The sequence below is a fragment of the Agelaius phoeniceus genome, chromosome 1 (genome assembly GCF_051311805.1).
Source record: "Agelaius phoeniceus isolate bAgePho1 chromosome 1, bAgePho1.hap1, whole genome shotgun sequence".
Lineage (NCBI taxonomy): Eukaryota > Metazoa > Chordata > Aves > Passeriformes > Icteridae > Agelaius > Agelaius phoeniceus.
Genome location: NC_135265.1, coordinates 25,029,349 through 25,048,319, shown reverse-complemented (window position 1 = coordinate 25,048,319; position 18,971 = coordinate 25,029,349). Strand labels below are relative to the sequence as shown.

Here is an 18,971-nt window from a genome sequence, read left to right as displayed (position 1 = left end):
CTCCCCCCGTCCTACCCGGAGCTTCCGAATAGGGAGCGGCCTCGGGGGGTGGGAAAGGCGAGGATGACGAAGGGGGGACGCGCAATGATGAGAGAGGGGGGCTTTCGCTGAGTGACCTGTCCCGGATTTCGCCGTGATTTACAGGAAACGCTCTTTGAGCATCATCCCGTAACGTGAGCGGGGCGGGGGGTGGCCCCCAGCCAGCTCGCCGCAGCCCCGGGGCGGAGGCCCCTGGGCTATGGGCGGTGCAGCTGTGCAGGGAGGCAGCCCCGGCGGCGCCCCCCGCTGCTCCCCCGGCGGGGCGGGGCGGGACGGGGCGGGGGCTGCCCGCGCCCCCGGATCCCGCATCGCGCAGCCGTCCGCGCCCCGGTGGCGGCCGGGTCAGCGGCGACCTCCCGCCCCGCTGAATCAGAACTTCCCCTCCCACCACCTGCGCAAGGAGGCGGCCCGGGGAAGCCGCCTCGGTGCATATAAAGCGCTGCCGTCGGAGGGGAAGCGCCGCTCGCTGCCGGGACCCCGCTGCTGCCATGGCCGCTGGCTGCCGCCTGCCGCTGTCCGCGCTGCTGCTGCTGCTGGCCTGCGCCGCGCTGGCCCAGCGCCCCCTCACAGGTAGGAACGGGCCCTCGGTGGGACCCCGCGGGGCCGGGGCCGCCTCCCCGGCGCGGTGGCCTCAGCCCCGGGGGCTGGTGTCTCCGCAGAGAAGCAGCGCGCCTGCCTGCTGCCCCCCGACGAGGGGCCCTGCCGCGCCCTGGTGCCGCGCTGGTACTACGACCGGCACACGCAGAGCTGCCAGGAGTTCACCTACGGGGGATGCTACGGCAACGCCAACAACTTCCTCACCTTCGACGACTGCGAGAAGAGCTGCTGGACTATCAAGAGTGAGTCCCGGGAGCGGCAGTGCCCCAGAGGGCCCCGGGGTGGCAGGGGCTGGAGGGGACACACCGGGGAGGCTGCTTGGATTTGCGGGACGCTTTGCGCCCACCCGATATATCATAGAGCCTTAGAATCATAGAGTTATTTAGGTTGGAAAAGACCTTTAAGATGATCGAGTCCAACTGATGACCCTCCTGCTTGTTGCAGCTTCTTGCTGATGGCAGTTTTGGGCAGAAAATACAGAGTCAGTTGACCCAGAGATGACGTGTGGAATTTATCTATTAGGATTTTAAATGTGATTTAATATTGCACTTACTCGCTAATTAATGCATTGGATTCCTCCAGAAAAAAAGCAAGAGGGACAAACTGGGACTTGCCTGCAACTGAAGTAATACAGTTTTACCTGCGCTACCATGTTGCTCTGTATGCAAAGCATGAAGGGCTGGCTTTACAGAGGATGAATTTTTTTTTTTCTTTATTTCTGCAGAAGTGCCGAAATTATGCCGGATGGAGGCTGATGGAGGACCTTGCAGGAGCTATCTAAGAAGATATGCCTTTAACTTGAGCTCGATGAGGTGTGAGGAATTCATCTATGGTGGCTGTTATGGAAATGGCAACAACTTCAGAGATTTGCAGTCTTGTGTGGACCACTGTCTGCCAGAAAAAAGTAATGGTTGTTCCAAATTTTTAATAAAATAGATGGTTTGAAAGTAATATGAAGATGATACTTCATTTTATATTTTCCTCTGAATACCCATACAGTGGTATTTTTGAAGACTTCTGTAAGGCAGATGTTTATATTGTCGACTTTAATTTTAATATGTTGTCTTAGCTGTTACTGGAAGAACAAAAATGCTGAGATCTTAAATACACCCAGAGCTATACCAAATCAATTTCTTGACTTCTAGAGAGCTGTATAGGTGTATCTGAAGAGAAATAATAAGGTTGAAGATCTGTGTTGAGGACAATGTGTCAGAGAGTGTTGCAGTCACATTCAGGGAAGTGTAATGTAAAGCAGAAGCGCCTTTTTAAAATTCAGGCCTGGGAGATGGTGGTAGGCGGCTCAGGTTTTTGGCACTCAACAGCTCAGCTTCTCATAAAAGTGAGATGCCTGATGTGGTTCTTCACTGTCTCTCCATTTGAGGTTTAAATAGGATTGGTGGCAGTTATGAGCAGGTGACTATAACTAAGTTTTGATGTGAACACCAGATTAATATCTAGTTCAAGATAGGCTCTTTGAAGATCTACCAGAATGTGTAAAAGCATTTATTTGTAGCTGATGACAGATTATCAGTATTTTCTTAGGTGAAAGCTGAATTATTTCTGTTGTACATACAATGAGATGATAAAGGGGGTACAGCAGAAAAAATAAAATTTTGTTGAGGCAAAAAGAAACATGCTCTTGAGGAAAGTTGTTGGATTTGTACTTTTTGCTGTGAGCAGAATTTGCTGGGAAAATCATAGCAAAGTTGTGCCTTTTTTTTTCTCTGCAGAGGTTGTTCCACTAAAATTATTGCTATATTCCTATATATACAGAATAAGATCACATAAAAATCTTCGCTGTCATATGTATAACATCACAAATGGGGATAGCTGATGAATTTCACTTATGTGATCTAATCCTGTTTTTTAGGATGGTCTGTTGCTTTCTCAAATTCACAGCTCCCAGGAATTAGATGTAGGAAGTCTCTGAAGTCATTGGTAATAGTGTCAATTCAAGGGGGAAAAGTGCTGTTTAGACACAAAATTTATTTCAGGATCAATTTTAAGAAGCCACCTACAGTGATTGCATTTATGTAATTTTTCTCGCGCTCTCTCTTCTTTTTTTCCTTTGTTCCCAAGCTGGCCCATTGCTATGCTATAACCCAAAGGATGAAGGATTGTGTTCCTCTTCTGTGCCTCGCTATTACTATGACACCAAGACTAAATCATGTAAAGAGTTCAGATATACTGGCTGTGGTGGAAATGCCAACAACTTTGTCACTGAAAAGGATTGCTACAATGTCTGCAGAAATGGTGAGGGTTTTTTGGTTTTGGGGTTTTTTTGTTTCTTGTTTTTGTTTGTTTTTCATATGTTGTCAGTCACGAGCATTTAAAGCAATCCATATAACAGTATCAAATGTTCATAGCGTTCTTTTACTCACCTTGGCTAGCTACGGGGGTATGCTTTTTGCATTTTGGACTCTTATGTTTTTAAGGACAGGGAAAATTGAAAGGCAATGCTAAATCCTTCTGGCAAGATCAGTGTGATGTGAGGTGGTTACACCATATTTGAATGAAGTGTAGAGGAGGGCACACAAAAAGACTAAGCCTACTTCCTAGAGCCTACAAGGAATCAGTCTTTAAACTGTTCAGTATCTCCACGACCACAAACTAAGATATCCTTTTATTCTGGATAGTTTTAAATAGGATTAAATTCTGTTGTGAACTCAATTTACTTTTTTCTTTTGCATTTTCAGAAGTTACCATCCTTCCTCAATTCCCTGTTGCCTACTCACATTTCCTATTCCCATTACTAAAGATTCTGCCTCATCAGTTGTGCTGTGTCAGCTGTTTCTCAGGCCGTGGGGGGAAAGCTTGGAATGATAATAGATTTTCCTAATGCTTTTATTGAAACCAGCTAGTGGCTGTGATTGTAAATAGAAACAGTTGTGCTTTTATTTGCAGTCATATTGCAGCTATTGCAAGTTTTAATACTCTAATTTAATTAATTTGATAGGAAAATAAATGAGAGAGATAGAGAATTGTATGTTGTTGCCCAGAACACTTAGGAAGCAGACATAGTGCAGTATTTTAAAAATAGATACTAATGGGAAAAATATTTAAGGCTGTATTAAGCATGTACATTGCCTTTGGGAAAAAGAAAAAGGAAAAACTAAAAAGCAGCTCTGTTTTAAACATAATAAGCACAAAACCTGAGTACCTCAGTATGGAAGTTGTATAGTCAGAAGCCTTATGCTGGGAGATGATTCTTCAGTTCTGGGCTGGAAATCCAGGTCTAGGGCAAGGATTGTACCTTGAGCACAGTCCTCAGAAATAAAAATATTGCCTGCCAGTTAGTCATTACAGTAATATTTCTGTGGATGACAAGTCTGAGTGTGTCTCTGCCATTGTATTATGAGAGAGTCTCTAATAGTATGTTAAGTTTATCTGAGATGCTTGTGATTATCTAATTTGCATCCATTGCTACCTGTGAAGTGGTTGGGCCAGGCTCCAGTGTGGAGAGTTCAGAGAGAGGAGGAAGGAAACTGCTTCTTCAGCATCTCGCCTCCACACTGTCCCTGCCCACACCCAGCAAGATCAAGATTCACCTGGGGATTCTCGATTCTCTCTTCCTCACATTTTTTTTTTTTCTTTTTGTTTTTTCCTATTGTGTGTGTGTAAGAAAGAGGTAAGGAGATGCTGTCTGTCTTGTAACTAGAGCACCAGATAGCCACATGCAAAGTACCAGTTACAAGCTTTTTCATCAACTCTGGGATTTCGCAGTTCAGTAAGGCTTGGTACAGCTGAAGACCAAAGTTAAGGGCATAATTAGTGCTGATTAATGTTGTGCTATGCATATTCCTTTCTAGAGCTTGGGAGTGCACAGCAACATTAAGCAAATAATTCAGGCAACTTAAGCCTCTCCTGCTCCTCCTCTCCTGCTTCCATTATTTCCTTCTCAGCAGCTTTCATGTTACCTCTTGGAGTCTCAGGTTGAATTCAGTTGACCTTCCCTCTGCAAATATACCACTTTGTTTGTTAAATTGATCTATAGTGTTTTGAGTGAAAAGGTTTGTGATTAATTTCATCTTTAAAGTTTATATTGGAAAAGAAAGCAAATGCCTTGGGATGACAGCAAAATAATTGGGAGTTGGCCACAGTGGCTCTGGGTGCTGGTAAATAGGTAGCATAAAGACAAAGATTTTTAGTCAAGATTGCTGAATACTTGTTTTCTGAATTGCAATTCATGCAGCCTTTAGAAGCATGTCTGATGTTAGCTCTGACTGTCATAGGCCACTCTGCAGCTTCTGTGAGTTTTGTGCAGAAACTCAAATAATTTTCTCTTTACATCTCCCACAAGCACTGGCTGTATTTTAACCTTTGTCCCACTGTTTGGAGAAATGTAAGAATAGATTGGGTTTTTTTGTTTGTGTGTGTTTTTTTTTGGTTTGGTTGTTGCGTTTTTGTTTTTTTGTTTTTTTGTTTTTTTTTTTTAATAGAGGGCAGTGTATTTAGTTCCATTCTGCTGTCACTGCAGGACACTTGGATAAGGCGTTGATGCCTGCTCAGGAAAAGAGCAGCAAAGTAGGATTCCAGTGCCAAAGGTGAACACACTGGTGACCTTACAGTGTGAGAATAGAGAATGCAGAACACATGTTACAGTTTCTGCTATGTTTGTTATTATTGGACAGTGAACAGTGTAACATGAACCAAACTCAAACAATAACAAGTAGTAACAGTTTTGTCCTTCAGTTTCCCTAACTGCTTCCTTTGTTTTGTTAGCAGGAAATCAGAAACCAGGTATCAACAAGCCAACAAATTTATCCCGCAGAAAAATAGTGAGAAAACTGAAGAAAAAATCTCAGATGTATAACCTGAAGTCTTAAAGCTGATGTGCACTTGGATGTTTGATACACTTTTTGTTGATTCCACTTTCTTCTTTTGTAAGATATTTTTCACAAAGTTTTATACTGACATAGTTCTGTCTTTCAGAGCTGCTTTTTATGCAATTTACTTTTTTATAAGAAACTGCATTTAATAGAATAACGAACCTAAGTTTGGTTCTTCTGCTGTGTTGTCTTTGCAATAATATTTTGGAAAGACTTGTTTAAATTTCCATGTTTTTATGGGGGAAATGTTACTACTGCCTTGGGAGAAGATTTCAGCTGTTGCAAATCAGTTAAAATTTGAAAAATCAAATGTCTGTTATTATAACTAAGTAGAGTCCAACACTGAAAATCTACCATGGATTTTTAAAATTTTTTTGCATCCTCTGCTTGCTGAAGAAGAGGAACTTTTCACAAGTGTGTTCAGAGGTTTATTGCCCTGCCATTTACATAGTTTGGCCCTATCATTTAAATAGATGGTCATTTACAGTCAATGTTCATAGTAAAGGCTTTCAGAAGTCTTCATAACAGTACAAGAAGTATAAATTTAAAGTGCAGCTTATCCCACAGGAGAGAATTTGGAATAGAGATGCCTTGATAAACACTCTGACAAAGGCAATGAATAAGCTAGTTGAGCATTAAAATTAAAGTGTAGCCATTACTTCTTCACGACATTTGAAATTTTGGCTAAGTTACTCCAGATCCTCATATGGCATTAATCAGCATAGTTTTACTGATTTTAATGGAGCTATGCTGTTTACATCTGCAGAGCATTTTGATATTTGTGATAATGCAGTAGCTGTTGAAGCAGAGCAGCAGAAATTTCTGCAAATTTCATCTACAAAAGGGTAATCCTTCTTTTGAGGCACTTTTATATTTCTTATGGTAGGTTATGCCTATGGTGATACTTTTGCACATTCTTTTATATTTTGTATTTTCATAATGTCTGAATTTCAGTTAATTTCACCATCAATATTTTCTAAATAAAAATTAATAAGTAATGTTAATAAAATGTTTTTTGTGGAAAAAAAGCTTGTTCTGTCATTATCCTGAATGAGTTGTATAGACCAGTATATGTAATGGAACCTATAATTTGTTAATTATGACTCTGACAGAGTTTAGTTGTCTCTTCAATAATTTCCTTACACTGAGGTCTTTATTTGAAGAAAGCCAATAAATTGCATGGATGTTAATCATCCTCAGCAGTTTTGTAGCTCAGCTGGTTTTCTCGAAAGAGGTGCTCTCAAAGGAGTCCTTAGTTTAGCTTATTGTCTGCTGCTGCTCTCTTGTTTGATGTTGCACTATCTGAATAGCTTTTGTGTGGGTAACAAGCTATTTGTTTGAAATTACACTGGCTTTCAGTTTGAATAATTCAGGTGTGTGCTTTAAACCTATTTCAGAGAGGGAACATGATGGGCAAACTAGTCAAGATCTGATTTTCTTACTGATGTTTCTCTCACTGCCAGATTTTCAATTAAAACAGTTGTCTGTGCTTGCCATTGTCTTTCTGTCACTCCATTTCTGGTCTCAAAGCCCCTTTTTATTTTAATCATCCTGTGCTTAGTGCAGGTGAATGAGGACACTGTGGCAGACAATGGTAAGTAACTTGTGACACAGTTTTGAGTCTCATGCCAAACCTCTTGGTAGCCAGCCTTCAAACAGAAAAGGGCCAGTATAAACTCCCTGGTGGAGCCAGGGCACAGTATCTGTGGACATTGCCCATATCCCTTCCTGCTGGCTGTGAACTTTGGCTGTGCTGTTTAGAGCAGCAGCCCAGAGTGTCCTCTGAATATCTTTTTGTACATAACACAAACATTTAGGGCTGCATTCGTTTCATGTTCAAACCATGGCTTATAAAAACATAAGCCTGTTTAGGAAGTTGAAGTTCAATTTAAACACAGTTTGTAACTGTAAAGGATGGCTCTTTTAACAGAAACACCGTGGGGTATATAATAGATACAATCTTTGGAATAATGTTTGAGAAATTTCTGTTACTCCTTATCTCTCTGTGTCTTTGACTTTCATAGGAGTATCTTTGGATGGGATACAAAAGTGAACCTAGAATTTAAAGGGAGCCCCAAATCTGAGAGCAGCTCCACTCTTGTTTTTGGTCCAGAACTGGGTGCCTTGAGTAATGCAATACCCTGCTCATGTCCTGGAAAGGATCCAGGAATTTGGCACTCATCTGTTCATGCCAACTCAGGGGCTCAGCAAGAGCTGTCTTGATGGAACCAGGATGCTGCAGTGACCACTGCAGCACCCTGTGCAATGCAGCTGCTCCATGGGCACTTTACTTGCATAAAAATATAATTTAAAGCCTTAGGGCTTGCTGCTAAAGTACATAGTGAAATATCACAGGCTTGGGTGTTAATCCCTTATCTACCTGGTATCACATAGAAATTTAACATAAACCATGTTTTTCACAGGGTTTCATAGTGAGCAGGTTGCAGAGTATTCTGGAGGAGGTGGGGCAGGGAAAGGAAGTGCTCATGGTAGATTTTTTCAGTTCCTTATTGAAGCTATTACATAAATTGTACCATATTTCCAGGTAAATGCCTTCATCTTGAGATTTTGTTTTGTTTTGTTTTAGCTATAAAAAATTTCAGCTGTCACTGTGCTGCTCTGCTTTGTGCTCTTAGATTACTCTTACATCCCTTCAGCCTACTGTGACTTTGACTGATCTAAACACTTGCCATCTAAAGCCCTTTATATGATTCATTACTTACTTCCTTTTTCCGTTTGCTGATGAAACAACACTGGCCCAAGGTTGGGCCAGCTGTTAGTGTTTTGCCACGTTGAAAATTAATGCAGCCCATACCATCCTGCAAATTAACTTTTATTATAGTAGCCAGTGTCCAGCATCTGGTGTTGTGTGTCACAGTGCAAATTTCTACAGCAGAGGAGGGAAGCAGTGATTATAATCAGTTGGGTTTGCATAGGCAAGCTGCCATTGAAACTCCTGACTACTGATTTGCCTGGGACAGTCATACCTGCCACTGGAAAGTAGTTGCTGGAATAAGCAGATTTTAATAAACTGCATTGCAACATCCATGCTCTTTAACTTTCATTGTGACCCATAATTCCAGATCATTTCTTAGTGATATCTTGCAAAGAATTGTATAAAAATTACAAAAATGAAAATCTGCACTGATTCTTCATCATGTGGCAGTACTCAAGGACTTCCTTTGTAAATTATTTACAGAGTAGGAGATTATATTTCAATGGAACTTTGAATGTCAAAAAGAGAAAAGAAAAAAGTCCACGTGGAAGCACATAATATTTTTTATTGATAAGCTACATGATGGCAAGCACATATAATTCTAACAGTGATTTGCCACAATAAATGGCTTTTTCACAATTCCATACTTTAGTAGTGAAGTGACAATGAGTTCAGCTTGTATGCCTGGAGTCAGATTTCTGATAACCAAAAGCATTCCTGTTTCTCTGTCACTTCTCATCAGCTGAGGAGGTAGAAACTGTGGAACTTTTTTTTTTTAGAAAGAAGCATTTTTTAGAAACAATGGGCCGTGTTAAAAAAAAATAAAAATCCCTAAACTTGTGTCCCCAGTCAGAGGGGAGAGATTTTATCCTGAAGCTTGCAGTCAGCTGTATGGCTGAGGGCAGCTGTTCTGACCCAGACGGGGACAAGAATTCTGTTCTACTAGAGAAACATAGTCCAGCTATGATTGTGTGAATCTGGGAAAACCATGATGGGATGTGCCAGAATTGTTATGCATTTACAGCAGTGCTGTTGAAAGCAAAATCTGCCTCTTTTTCTTTCTAGTTAGAAAGACTATCACAATAATTTGCACAGAAATACATGCTTCTGTTGAAGTAAGCCTCATTTTTCAGTGTCTGGTGGTCCTGTACAGTAATGTCTGTTATCTGATAAATTACTTAATTGCTGAGGAGAAGGAGTGTTAATTATAGAATATACAGCCTAATGAACAGCAGTGATATTTAAAAAGCAAGAAGCATAAAAGCATTAGCCACTGGTGTGATTGGGAGCTGTGATTTCCAAATAAATGCCAGAGAAATGAGTGTTCCTAGCTCGTGTGTGAACTATTTATAGAAGAGAGATAGTTCAGGCAAGTTAAAGGCTAATCTATGAAATGTAGAGCATTGTATCTATTATGTGGGAATAAAAGAAGTCACTTTTAATGAAGGTTCCCTTTATACTGGCAGCTGACCATAATTTAGGATTAATATGGACAAAACTGGTGCTCTTCCAGACAAATCACGTTAGGTGCTTATCTGCTGTTGAGTGAAAGGTTTTAAATGCAATTGCTACTCAAAACACATCACATTGTCTGACTTGGTGGGGCTAAACTTCAAGCTGGTGAGCATATAGGAATCTTAAGCCTTATTATTTCCTAGGCCAGATCCCCATGAAAAGCCTTAATATATTAACTACAGGTCAAATACTTTACTATATCTGCCAGCTGAGTTACAATGGTTTTGCCCAGTGAGCTTTTTTGGAGGTAGAGCACTACTAAGGAAGTTTGCAGCAGCTTTTCTAAGATGGCACTGCCTGTTTATATTAAGGCTTAGAGTGAAATGCAGTAATAAAACTCAGAGTGTCTAATAAATGCATATGAAAACTATTGTCTATGAGAATTTTTTTCCTCTGCGTAGGAAGCAAGATAAAGAGGTTAGATTATACTAATAACAGCTATTTAAAAAATCAAGAGAGTAGAGGGTGAAAAATATACCACACAACCAAATCAGAAGGAAGTTTTCCATCATTACAGTAATTTTCAACAGGGAGAATCTTGATTTTCACTGATGTTGAAAAAGAACACTTTATAGAAATGCCTCCTTCCAGTAGAAAGCACAACTCTCAAGTCTTTCCCCCCCTCCCCCCCCCCCCTTTTTTTTTTGTTTCTCTAAAAGTGGGAGGGAAGTCTAATGAGAAAAAAGTGATGACAAATGGTATTTACTGCTCTTTCATGGATGCAGGCTGCTGCACTGGAGCATAAGGAGCCTGTACAATTTCCACTGTGCCAGCCAGAGGGACTCTACCACGATTTCAACAACAGCTGGAGTGAATCCAAAGACTTCAATAACATCCTTTTAAGTGCAGAAACATGATCTTGCACAGAGCAGCATTCCCCTGCAGCAGCACATGCATCTGCTTTACCTGAGATCTACTTCACCAGTGTCCATCAGTAAACAAATGAACAAAGGCTAAGCAAGAAGTTTCCAAACTTCATTTCAGTGCCCAGAGAGTTGCTGGATCTGGTGGGGCAACTAACTCATTGCTTTACTCCAATATGTCTTTAAATAGGATTAGAACTAAAACTGCTATGAAGCCTATTTTACAAAAACACTGGGAAATATCTGTTTTAATATTTAAGCTGTTTCCTTGATTAGGTTTCTAAGGATTTGTTCCTTCCACCTTTGTCAAGACTTCTTTTAAAATCTAAAACAATATTTAGATAATTAGAGATCAGTTCATATTGAAGGAGGAATTTAATATGGTTTAAATTCATCATGTAGTTTGGATACTCTTCTTTCCAATAGATTACATATTAGTAGACACTTAAGTGCCCCTTTGGTACTGGCAATCAAAATGTGTTCCTTGACTGCTTTCATAAGAGCAGTTTTGCATCCTTCTAGTGTGAATTAACCTAAGCAATAGTCAAACAAAACTGTACAGTATGAATCACATAAGTTCTAATAAAATAAGTTTAATAAAAAGTAAATGGGTCACTGAAGTAGTACTCACCTCCTTTTTGTTTTCCAATTTTCTATTTTTTATTTAATATGAGACTGAAAAAAATATTACAGACTGTACTCTGCAGTAATGCAGATGGAAAGCTGCTCTTGAACTCCATATACACAGTAAAAAAGCTCTTTGTAAAACCATTGCAATAGAGCTGACAGAGAATTATCCAACTCTCCATTGCCTCATTTTTGTACAGATATCTGCAGTTTTTCTATCCCAAACACACAGAAATATATGCCTTTAAGTATGACAGTAAGCACTTAGTAGCATTGAAGTTTGAGAGCTTTTTTTTTTCCTTATTTTTGAGAAATCTGATTTCTCAAAATAGTTTTCTGATTTCATCCCATAAAGTGTTAGGGAGGAGCATGCTGAGTCTCAGCTGCAGAGGGGGAGGCTTCAGATCTCAGAACCTCAAAATGGCCTCAAACTATTTATTGCTGAAACCCTCAGCTCTGTGAAGAAGCCACTGACAAACAGTTCAAATGGCTTTCTGGAGAGAAAAGAGGTAGGACATACCTTAAGCACTTGAGAAAGGTAAATCAGAGGAAAATAAAATAGTCCCAGCTCTTGCATGCTCCCTCCAAATCACAGGAGACATTTTTATAAGTTGTACAGCAATGATCATTCCTTGGCTAAGGAATCCTGGGCTGGAAGGAGGAGGGGAGAGCTTTTTTGACTCACTGCACTTCCTTCTGCTCTGCCCTCTGAGCAGCCTCTGCCTGCACCATGTTCTTGAAAGACCCAGTGACCACAGGACCTGACCATGTTCTTTGTGCTTATCAGCCAGGTGGTCTGAGCTCTTTTCACTCCAAATTTCCCTATGAGTGTGAGTGACTCTCCCAAGTGAAGAGTAACACAATGCTGGAAATGCAACTAAGTTTTCTGAGGACATCACAGAAAAACTAAGGATACAAATGAGTCCATCAACACTTCTGGACATCCAGGTCACTTAGGATTGCTATTGCCTGGGGAAATCCCTATTCCCAGTGCAAGTCACAGCCTGTGCTAGAAGTATGACTTTGATTTGGGGAGGACATCTGTCCCAGTGCTGTGCAGAGCTAGGGGAGCTCACTGCCAGGTACCTGAGCTGAGAGGCACAGAGCAAGAGGAGCAAGGTCTGAGCCAGGACACAGCCCTGGCTGCATCCCTCAGAATGGGGATGGAGAAGCAGCTATGGGGAGAGGGAGAGCAGGCGTGAACAGGGGGCACCCACCACATGATCCAGCCTGCTGAAATCCTGAGGCTGGTGACAGAGCCCTTCTTCCCTGCCCCTTCTGGCAAATCCATCCTCCTGTCTGTTCTGTACAGTATGGTCTGTGGTAAAACCTGGATATTTTATTCCAAGGAGCAATATTGATTTATATTCTTTGAGCGCTACATTGTAAACTTGTTGGTCATGTGGTCATATTGCAGCACTATCACACACCAGCTAATGTACAAAAAGCAAAAGAAATTTAAAAAATTGCTGTCTGGACTCTCAGGTGGGAGCATAGGGTATTAATACAGTTTTGAAATGGATCACCGTACTCGGCAACAGCCTAAAAGGTAGTGGTTTTCACCAGACATTTTCAGTCAGACAACTGAAAACATAAAATAATGACAATTTTTTTCCCCAGCTGATGCAATAAATCTCAGCAGCAGTGAGAGCTCCATAAAACATGCTAAAGCATGAATTTGAGACTTTTGGAACAGGTGGATGATGGTGACAGTTTTCTCTATTTTATTGCTTTCAAACAAAGCAGATGTGAAAAGAAATTGCAATGCATAACTAAATCCACAACTCGCAGTGTTATGGGTTATTGGTAGCATTCATTCACTATGGTTTGATAACGTCTCCTTCAGACACTTTTATAGTCATGCTCTGATATATAATTAGGACTCAGTCTTCCTGTGTGATATTTCTGCTAAATTTCCTTGTAACTGTTAGTCAATATTCAAGAAAAATGCTTATTTTACTAATCAACAGGTATGGGACTCTGCCTTGACTCAGTGCATGACTTTATGGAGTATGTTTGGGGTGTACAATGTCTCCTTTACTAGTAACACAGATTTTGCAGTCTGTGCTTTGGTCTCTTACATTTCTTCAGCTTTAGTAATGAAGAAGAAGGAGAAGGAGGTTGTTGGTGAAGGAACTGCACAGTCCTGTATCTGCACAGTGTTTGTATAGCTGAAGGTGAAAAACAGAAGGGATCAGGAAACAAAGACTGCATTTGCAAAGGTTTGATTTGTGTGATTTTAATAAGTGCATAGCTTTCTAACCCCTACTGATAGAGTTCCCAAGAATTTCCCAGGAAATATAAGTGTCTAGGGCACCTTATCTCTGTCGTTGGATATTTATATCTATCTTTATTTATTAAGGTAAATACCTTTGAAAATATGGCTCCACCTTTCATTTTCAAAGTGGTTGAAGACCAGGTGGTTCATAGTTCATGCTGAGTGTCCTGCTTAGAATCACACAACTTGGTATTGCTCTTCCTTTTCTCGTGTGCCAAGGGCCAGGATCTCACCATGCAGTGCTCAGTGGGTTGGATCAGCATGAAAATGATGTGCATAATTCTACCCATTAGGTGGGCAGTTGTTTAGAATGGGAAAGCTGAAAAACAGGAAAATAAGTGAAAAGTGCACATATAAATGCCTGACTTGGTAAATTGGCCAGAAATGAGTGGCCAGAAATGGTCAGAGGCTGAGCCAGATCCCAGTCTCTGCTGCCTTCTGCTTTTGAATGTGAATTTTGCAATATTAGGAGTTGCCAAAATTTAATTGATTTGAAAAAATAAAAAATATAAATTCCATAAATGCTGCAGTATGAGAAAGCATCAAAATGCGAACAACTCCTGTTTTCAGATTTGCAAACCAGAAACCCGTCTGACATTTTGTGCAATAAAAACCACACCCTTTTCCATTCAGCTTTGATTTCTTAACAAGAAAGCTCCCAGATCATTCCTTCTTTCCATGGTTGATGGTACTATCTACAGTTTCAGATAACCTTAATGAAAACTGACTGTGCCAAAGTGATGATAATATTCATTTTTTAACACAGCTATCATTTTTACATTTCTGGTTTTTGTGGTTTTGAGTTCTGAAGTGAATCATACATGGAAAAAAATAAAACACTTTATATTAAATCAGCCTCAGAATGCCAAGAAAAAACATCTACCGCACCCTGTGATTAATTCATTAATCCATCTTTCAAAACAAGCAATCTAATTAGCTTGCAAACAAGAACATGACGCACACGTGGCTCTTCAAACAGTGTTGACATACTGAATAGTTTGGATTCCTGCAATACACAGCCTTTACCTTGCTACTTCCAGTTCCAGTAAGACCCAAGACCAGAATATTTTTGATATCCAAGTTTACTTGATGCACAGTATGGAATGAGCTTGTGGTCTGAGGCTAGGACACAAAGAACTGATTTTTTGAAGGAAGTTGAAATTTCAAGTGCATCTTAATGGCAGACCTGAAATGAACAGAATTGACTAAAAAATATGCAGATTTTCAAAGACCTGAGCACTATTGTTGGGCCTCTTCATGAGATCTAAAACTCAACGGGATAGCTCATGCCATAGATATGTATTTGCATACATGAAAGAGAAGGAGAATTGATGAAGGCAGACTGTGAAGATTGCAAGGACAGATAGGTCTGCCAGCTCACTTAAGGGAGTAGTACCACATCAAGAGGCTTTACTGTGCTGTATATAGTAAGGGTGATGGTTTCAGGGGGGAAGGTGGGACTGAAGCTCAATTTCATATGTACCTCTCATCCACTTAAAAGGCAATCCAGAAAACCTGCTGAATAAAACCATTACTGTTCTCTTCATAATTATACAATTACATTAAATATTTCTGTAAGATCAACCAGGATAAACAGGCTGGTTTTAATCTCTTATTTTTTGTCCTTAGGTAGTGGTTATCTTTACTTTCTCTGTGCTTATGTCTGACTCTGCTACTATGTCACTAAATCTCAGAAATGGGACTGAGATGAGCAGGTGGTAACCCTCAAGGTCTCTGCCATTTCACCCACAAGGTCAGTCCTTTCAGCTAATGGAGGTACTGTGCCACTGAATTAGTCCCTATCATCATCCAAAACAACTTCTTTTACTGACTTCTAACATTTGACCTTTTGATAACATTTTTGGCATAGACTGCAATATAACTGGAAATATGTATATATTTTTTTGGTGTTCAACACAAAAGAGAGAATTAAGTTGCTAGATATGTTGCTCAAGTTTTTGTTTATTTTGGAAATCTGTAAGGAACACAATCAGTTTCTGAGACTTAAATTCTCTCATTGTCTGCTGAAAAAACAGGACAGCTATAATCCTACAGCAAAGACGAGGAGGATGAATGATCTATCACATTTACCTATGTTTGACAATATGTCTTCCGTGAGACCTCATGTTTGGTTAGTGGCTGGGATGGGTGAGGAGTAATGTGGGAAAATACACATACACCTTCTGTGTTGTGAAATGGTTCTTGCGTTGGTTCCCTGCACCAGCCGTGAATCAGAAAGCTCTGATGGGGTGGCCTTGTAGCAGACTGTGGGAAAGGCCAGAGATTTGGGTTCATGTGGATCCAGTCATGCTAGTAAAACAGCAGGGAAGTTCACAAATGCGTTGATGGTTGAGAATGACCAACATATGAGTAAACGGTGAACTGATGGATTTTTTCTACAGAGGCCACACAGTAAGGAACTGGTTTGGGAGCAATGAGAGCACTCAATATGTGTGAAATTCAGACCTGGTAAGCAGTGCTGCTTCTTATAACTCCAAATTTCTGTCCTTTGGGTAATCTCCAAGTTTCAAATATTTTCTTTTACTGCTGGCCTGGAACAAAAATAAAAGTATAAATACCAGGTTTTAACGAAATATTGTTTTTATAAGATTGAATTTCCTCTCAAATGTCTCATTTTTAGTAAAAGAGCAAGAGTAATCAAGTCTAACCAAAACATCCTTCATGTAAAGAAGCAAAATGCTTTGTTCCTTTCTTTGTTGGGCAAAACGCTTTGCCCTATAAAATGTGTGGAGTAGTATGTTCTCACTAAACAGCCAGTCTCACACAGACTGATATTTCTTAAGACAAAGTTTGTTTCTTTTGTAATGCTTTGACAAATCCAAGTCAGAGATTTCATATATACCTTGCACATATATAATTTCCATATCAATGAGAAGTTTTGGAAGCCTGGTAGATGAAAAGTTGATTTGTTTATTTGACTGAGAAGTCACCAAAAAATGCAGACAAACCCCAGTGTTACATCTTTTGAAGAACGGCAAGGCCTGGGAGTCCTTTCAGGGTGCTTGTAGTCCACCATGCACCATGAACATTTCTCAGAGGTGCTTAATCTACAGAGATGTGCCCTTTATCTGAGGCACTGGGGCTAAAGCTGAGTGGATAAGTGAACATGAAGTGTTCACATGAAGTGTTCACATAAAGTGTTCACATAAAGTGTTTCAGCTTCTGAAGCTGCCCAAGTCCCTGCAGAGCCACATCATCCATCACTGTGTTGAAACCCCAGGGCTTTCAGCCTGGAGATACCATCCCAGCCTTGCATGAAAGCACCAAGGCTGCTGCTGGCCTGCATGACTTTAAAAACATTGTGAAGCTGCATTTTCTTGACACTGCACATAAGCTAGAAAATAAGCAGGAAAACTGGGGGCATCTCAGCACCCAGCACATGGCTAAGCCTCAAGGCACAGTCTCCCACGGCATAAGTTGTCGGTTCTACTCACCATGCCCTGTGAACAACAGAGCTTTCATGATCACATTTCACAAAGTTAGTGGAAATTGCTTGCAAGTTGGATCATAAAGGACCCAACTGATCTGCCTAAAAAAGAACAGAAGGACTGGGATAGCAGGCAAACTTCAGTTTGGGTAATTCTGGTACCTAAGGTCAAGAAAAGCAGCTCTCAAAAAGGCAGCTGGTTTTAGCATTAATAGAGTCATGTATAGCCAGACCACAGCAGGAGTAAAGCAAGGCTGGGCCATCTGCAAAAAGAAAGATGGACATACTTTTAGTCTGGTTAGCCAAATATTTTATATATCAATGCAAATTTCTTTTATATTTTGTTTTCTTCTTACATACAATTTTTCTGTTCCACATTTAATATTTGGATTCTTTCTCTTTAAACATAAAGGTTTGAAATCTAGTATGATGGAAAGCAAAGTCATGGCAGCAATATTCAACATAGGCAGACACCAGGGGGATTCTTCTCATGCATTGAGCCATTCCTGTATCTCAAAACTTTCAAAAAATTAAATCTCACCATCTTTTTTACAAGCTACATGAACATCCATGCTATTTTCCAAAGTTAAATCTGATCAGCAGTTTTTCTTGCTACACAATACTGTTCTTTTATACTTAGATGAACAGCTTATTTGATGTTTTGTAAAAGCCCTGGTCTCTAAAATTTGTCATCTAAAAGACAGATGTATAGAGCACAAATTATACTGAGGAATGTAGGAGTGTATGCATTAATTCCCTTGTATTCATTTTTCTAATCACATAAAGTGGTTCTAGAAAGCTCAATGTGTGTAATTGGCTATTCCTGCTAAGTCATAATCTTTTAGGATGAAACATTTATTTTTTCAAACTCAGGTTTATTATCATACTGTAGTCTGAAAGAAGCTATTGTCTCCCATTTTGTTTGCTAGATAAAATACTGTCTAGTTAGAGGTATTTGGAAGAAACACACATGTTTCCTTTACTTCTGAAATCAAATTTTCCTCTAAAGTTAAAACATTACAGAGTGTTTGCAGTTAGCTGTTATTATGTATGCACTGCTGGTTTTATAGCCCACTGTTTTATGATGTTCTGTAAAACTAACCCAGAAGTATCCCACATATTCTTATTAGCCAAAATTCTAACTTTCCAATCTTTTTTGAGGCAATACTCGTACTGAAGTTCTTGGAATACCATAGAATTTGTGTTTCAAACATTCTTAGTTAATTTGATATTTTCATTTGTTTCATCAGTTTTAATTTCAGAGATGCCCTGTTGCAACCAAATATGATGACAGCATCTCTCAGAAAATTGTACTAGCTTTGCTTCACTAGTTTGCTTCCCTAAAATTTTGCTTTGCATTCTTGTACCCCTTGTAACTCAGCTCTTTTTTACTGCCTTTTACTATTGATAGAGAGTACTTTATAATTCTTCTCACATGTTTGGAAAAAAAATGAAAACCAGTTAGCAATGACAATTAAACAGGAAATGTTCTTAAAAAAATAACACCCAGGAAAAAATTATAAAGTAACTATTTTGTTACCATAACAAGGATTTCTTTCCAAGTTCAAAAAGTCCTTTGAATTGTCCTGAGGACTGTCCGTTTTCTTTATTTTTTCCCTCAAAAAGGTGCAATGTACAGTCTCAAGAAACACAACATTTCTGTCTGTAAAATCATTATTGCCTGGAATTGTTTTCGAGGAAACCTTTTCATGGCTCAGAAGGGGGATAAACTCACTTTAGACAATTGATGTTCATCAGATTTGCCAGCCCCTGCTGTCACAGTGGTGTGAAGCTCAGCCCTTGTGGTACCATTTCTTTCACAGGGGTTTGGCAGCAGACAGGGCTGAGCAAGTGATCACCTTATGTGTTATTAGAAACAAGGTCTGGATCATGCTGTGCTGGATTTGGACCGAGAAATCATGTGGCATTGCAGGACAACTACACAATCTGAATTTCCACTATAGAGCAGACATTACCCTGTCCCCCATATAATTCCCCTTTTTATTCCAATTTGGTTCCAGGCCACACAGAGCTGACATACCCCACAATGAAGTGAGAT

General features: G+C 40.0%; 1 protein-coding gene across 2 annotated transcripts; it reads left to right on the top strand.

The window, feature by feature from the left end:
• Nucleotides 1-186: 186 nt before the first annotated feature.
• Nucleotides 187-6,959, top strand: TFPI2 (tissue factor pathway inhibitor 2). 2 transcript variants are annotated; one of them, XM_054638821.2, is made up of 5 exons: nt 187-609; nt 699-878; nt 1,361-1,540; nt 2,716-2,889; nt 5,362-6,959. In XM_054638821.2, the coding sequence occupies exons 1-5, from the start codon at nt 528-530 to the stop codon at nt 5,460-5,462; spliced, it is 717 nt and encodes a 238-aa protein (XP_054494796.1). In that variant the 5' UTR covers nt 187-527; the 3' UTR covers nt 5,463-6,959. The 2 variants fall into 2 exon arrangements, with proteins under 2 accessions (XP_054494796.1, XP_054494786.1); XM_054638811.2 differs by having other exon boundaries at nt 199-609; nt 5,359-6,959.
• The last annotated feature ends 12,012 nt before the right edge of the window (nt 6,960-18,971 follow it).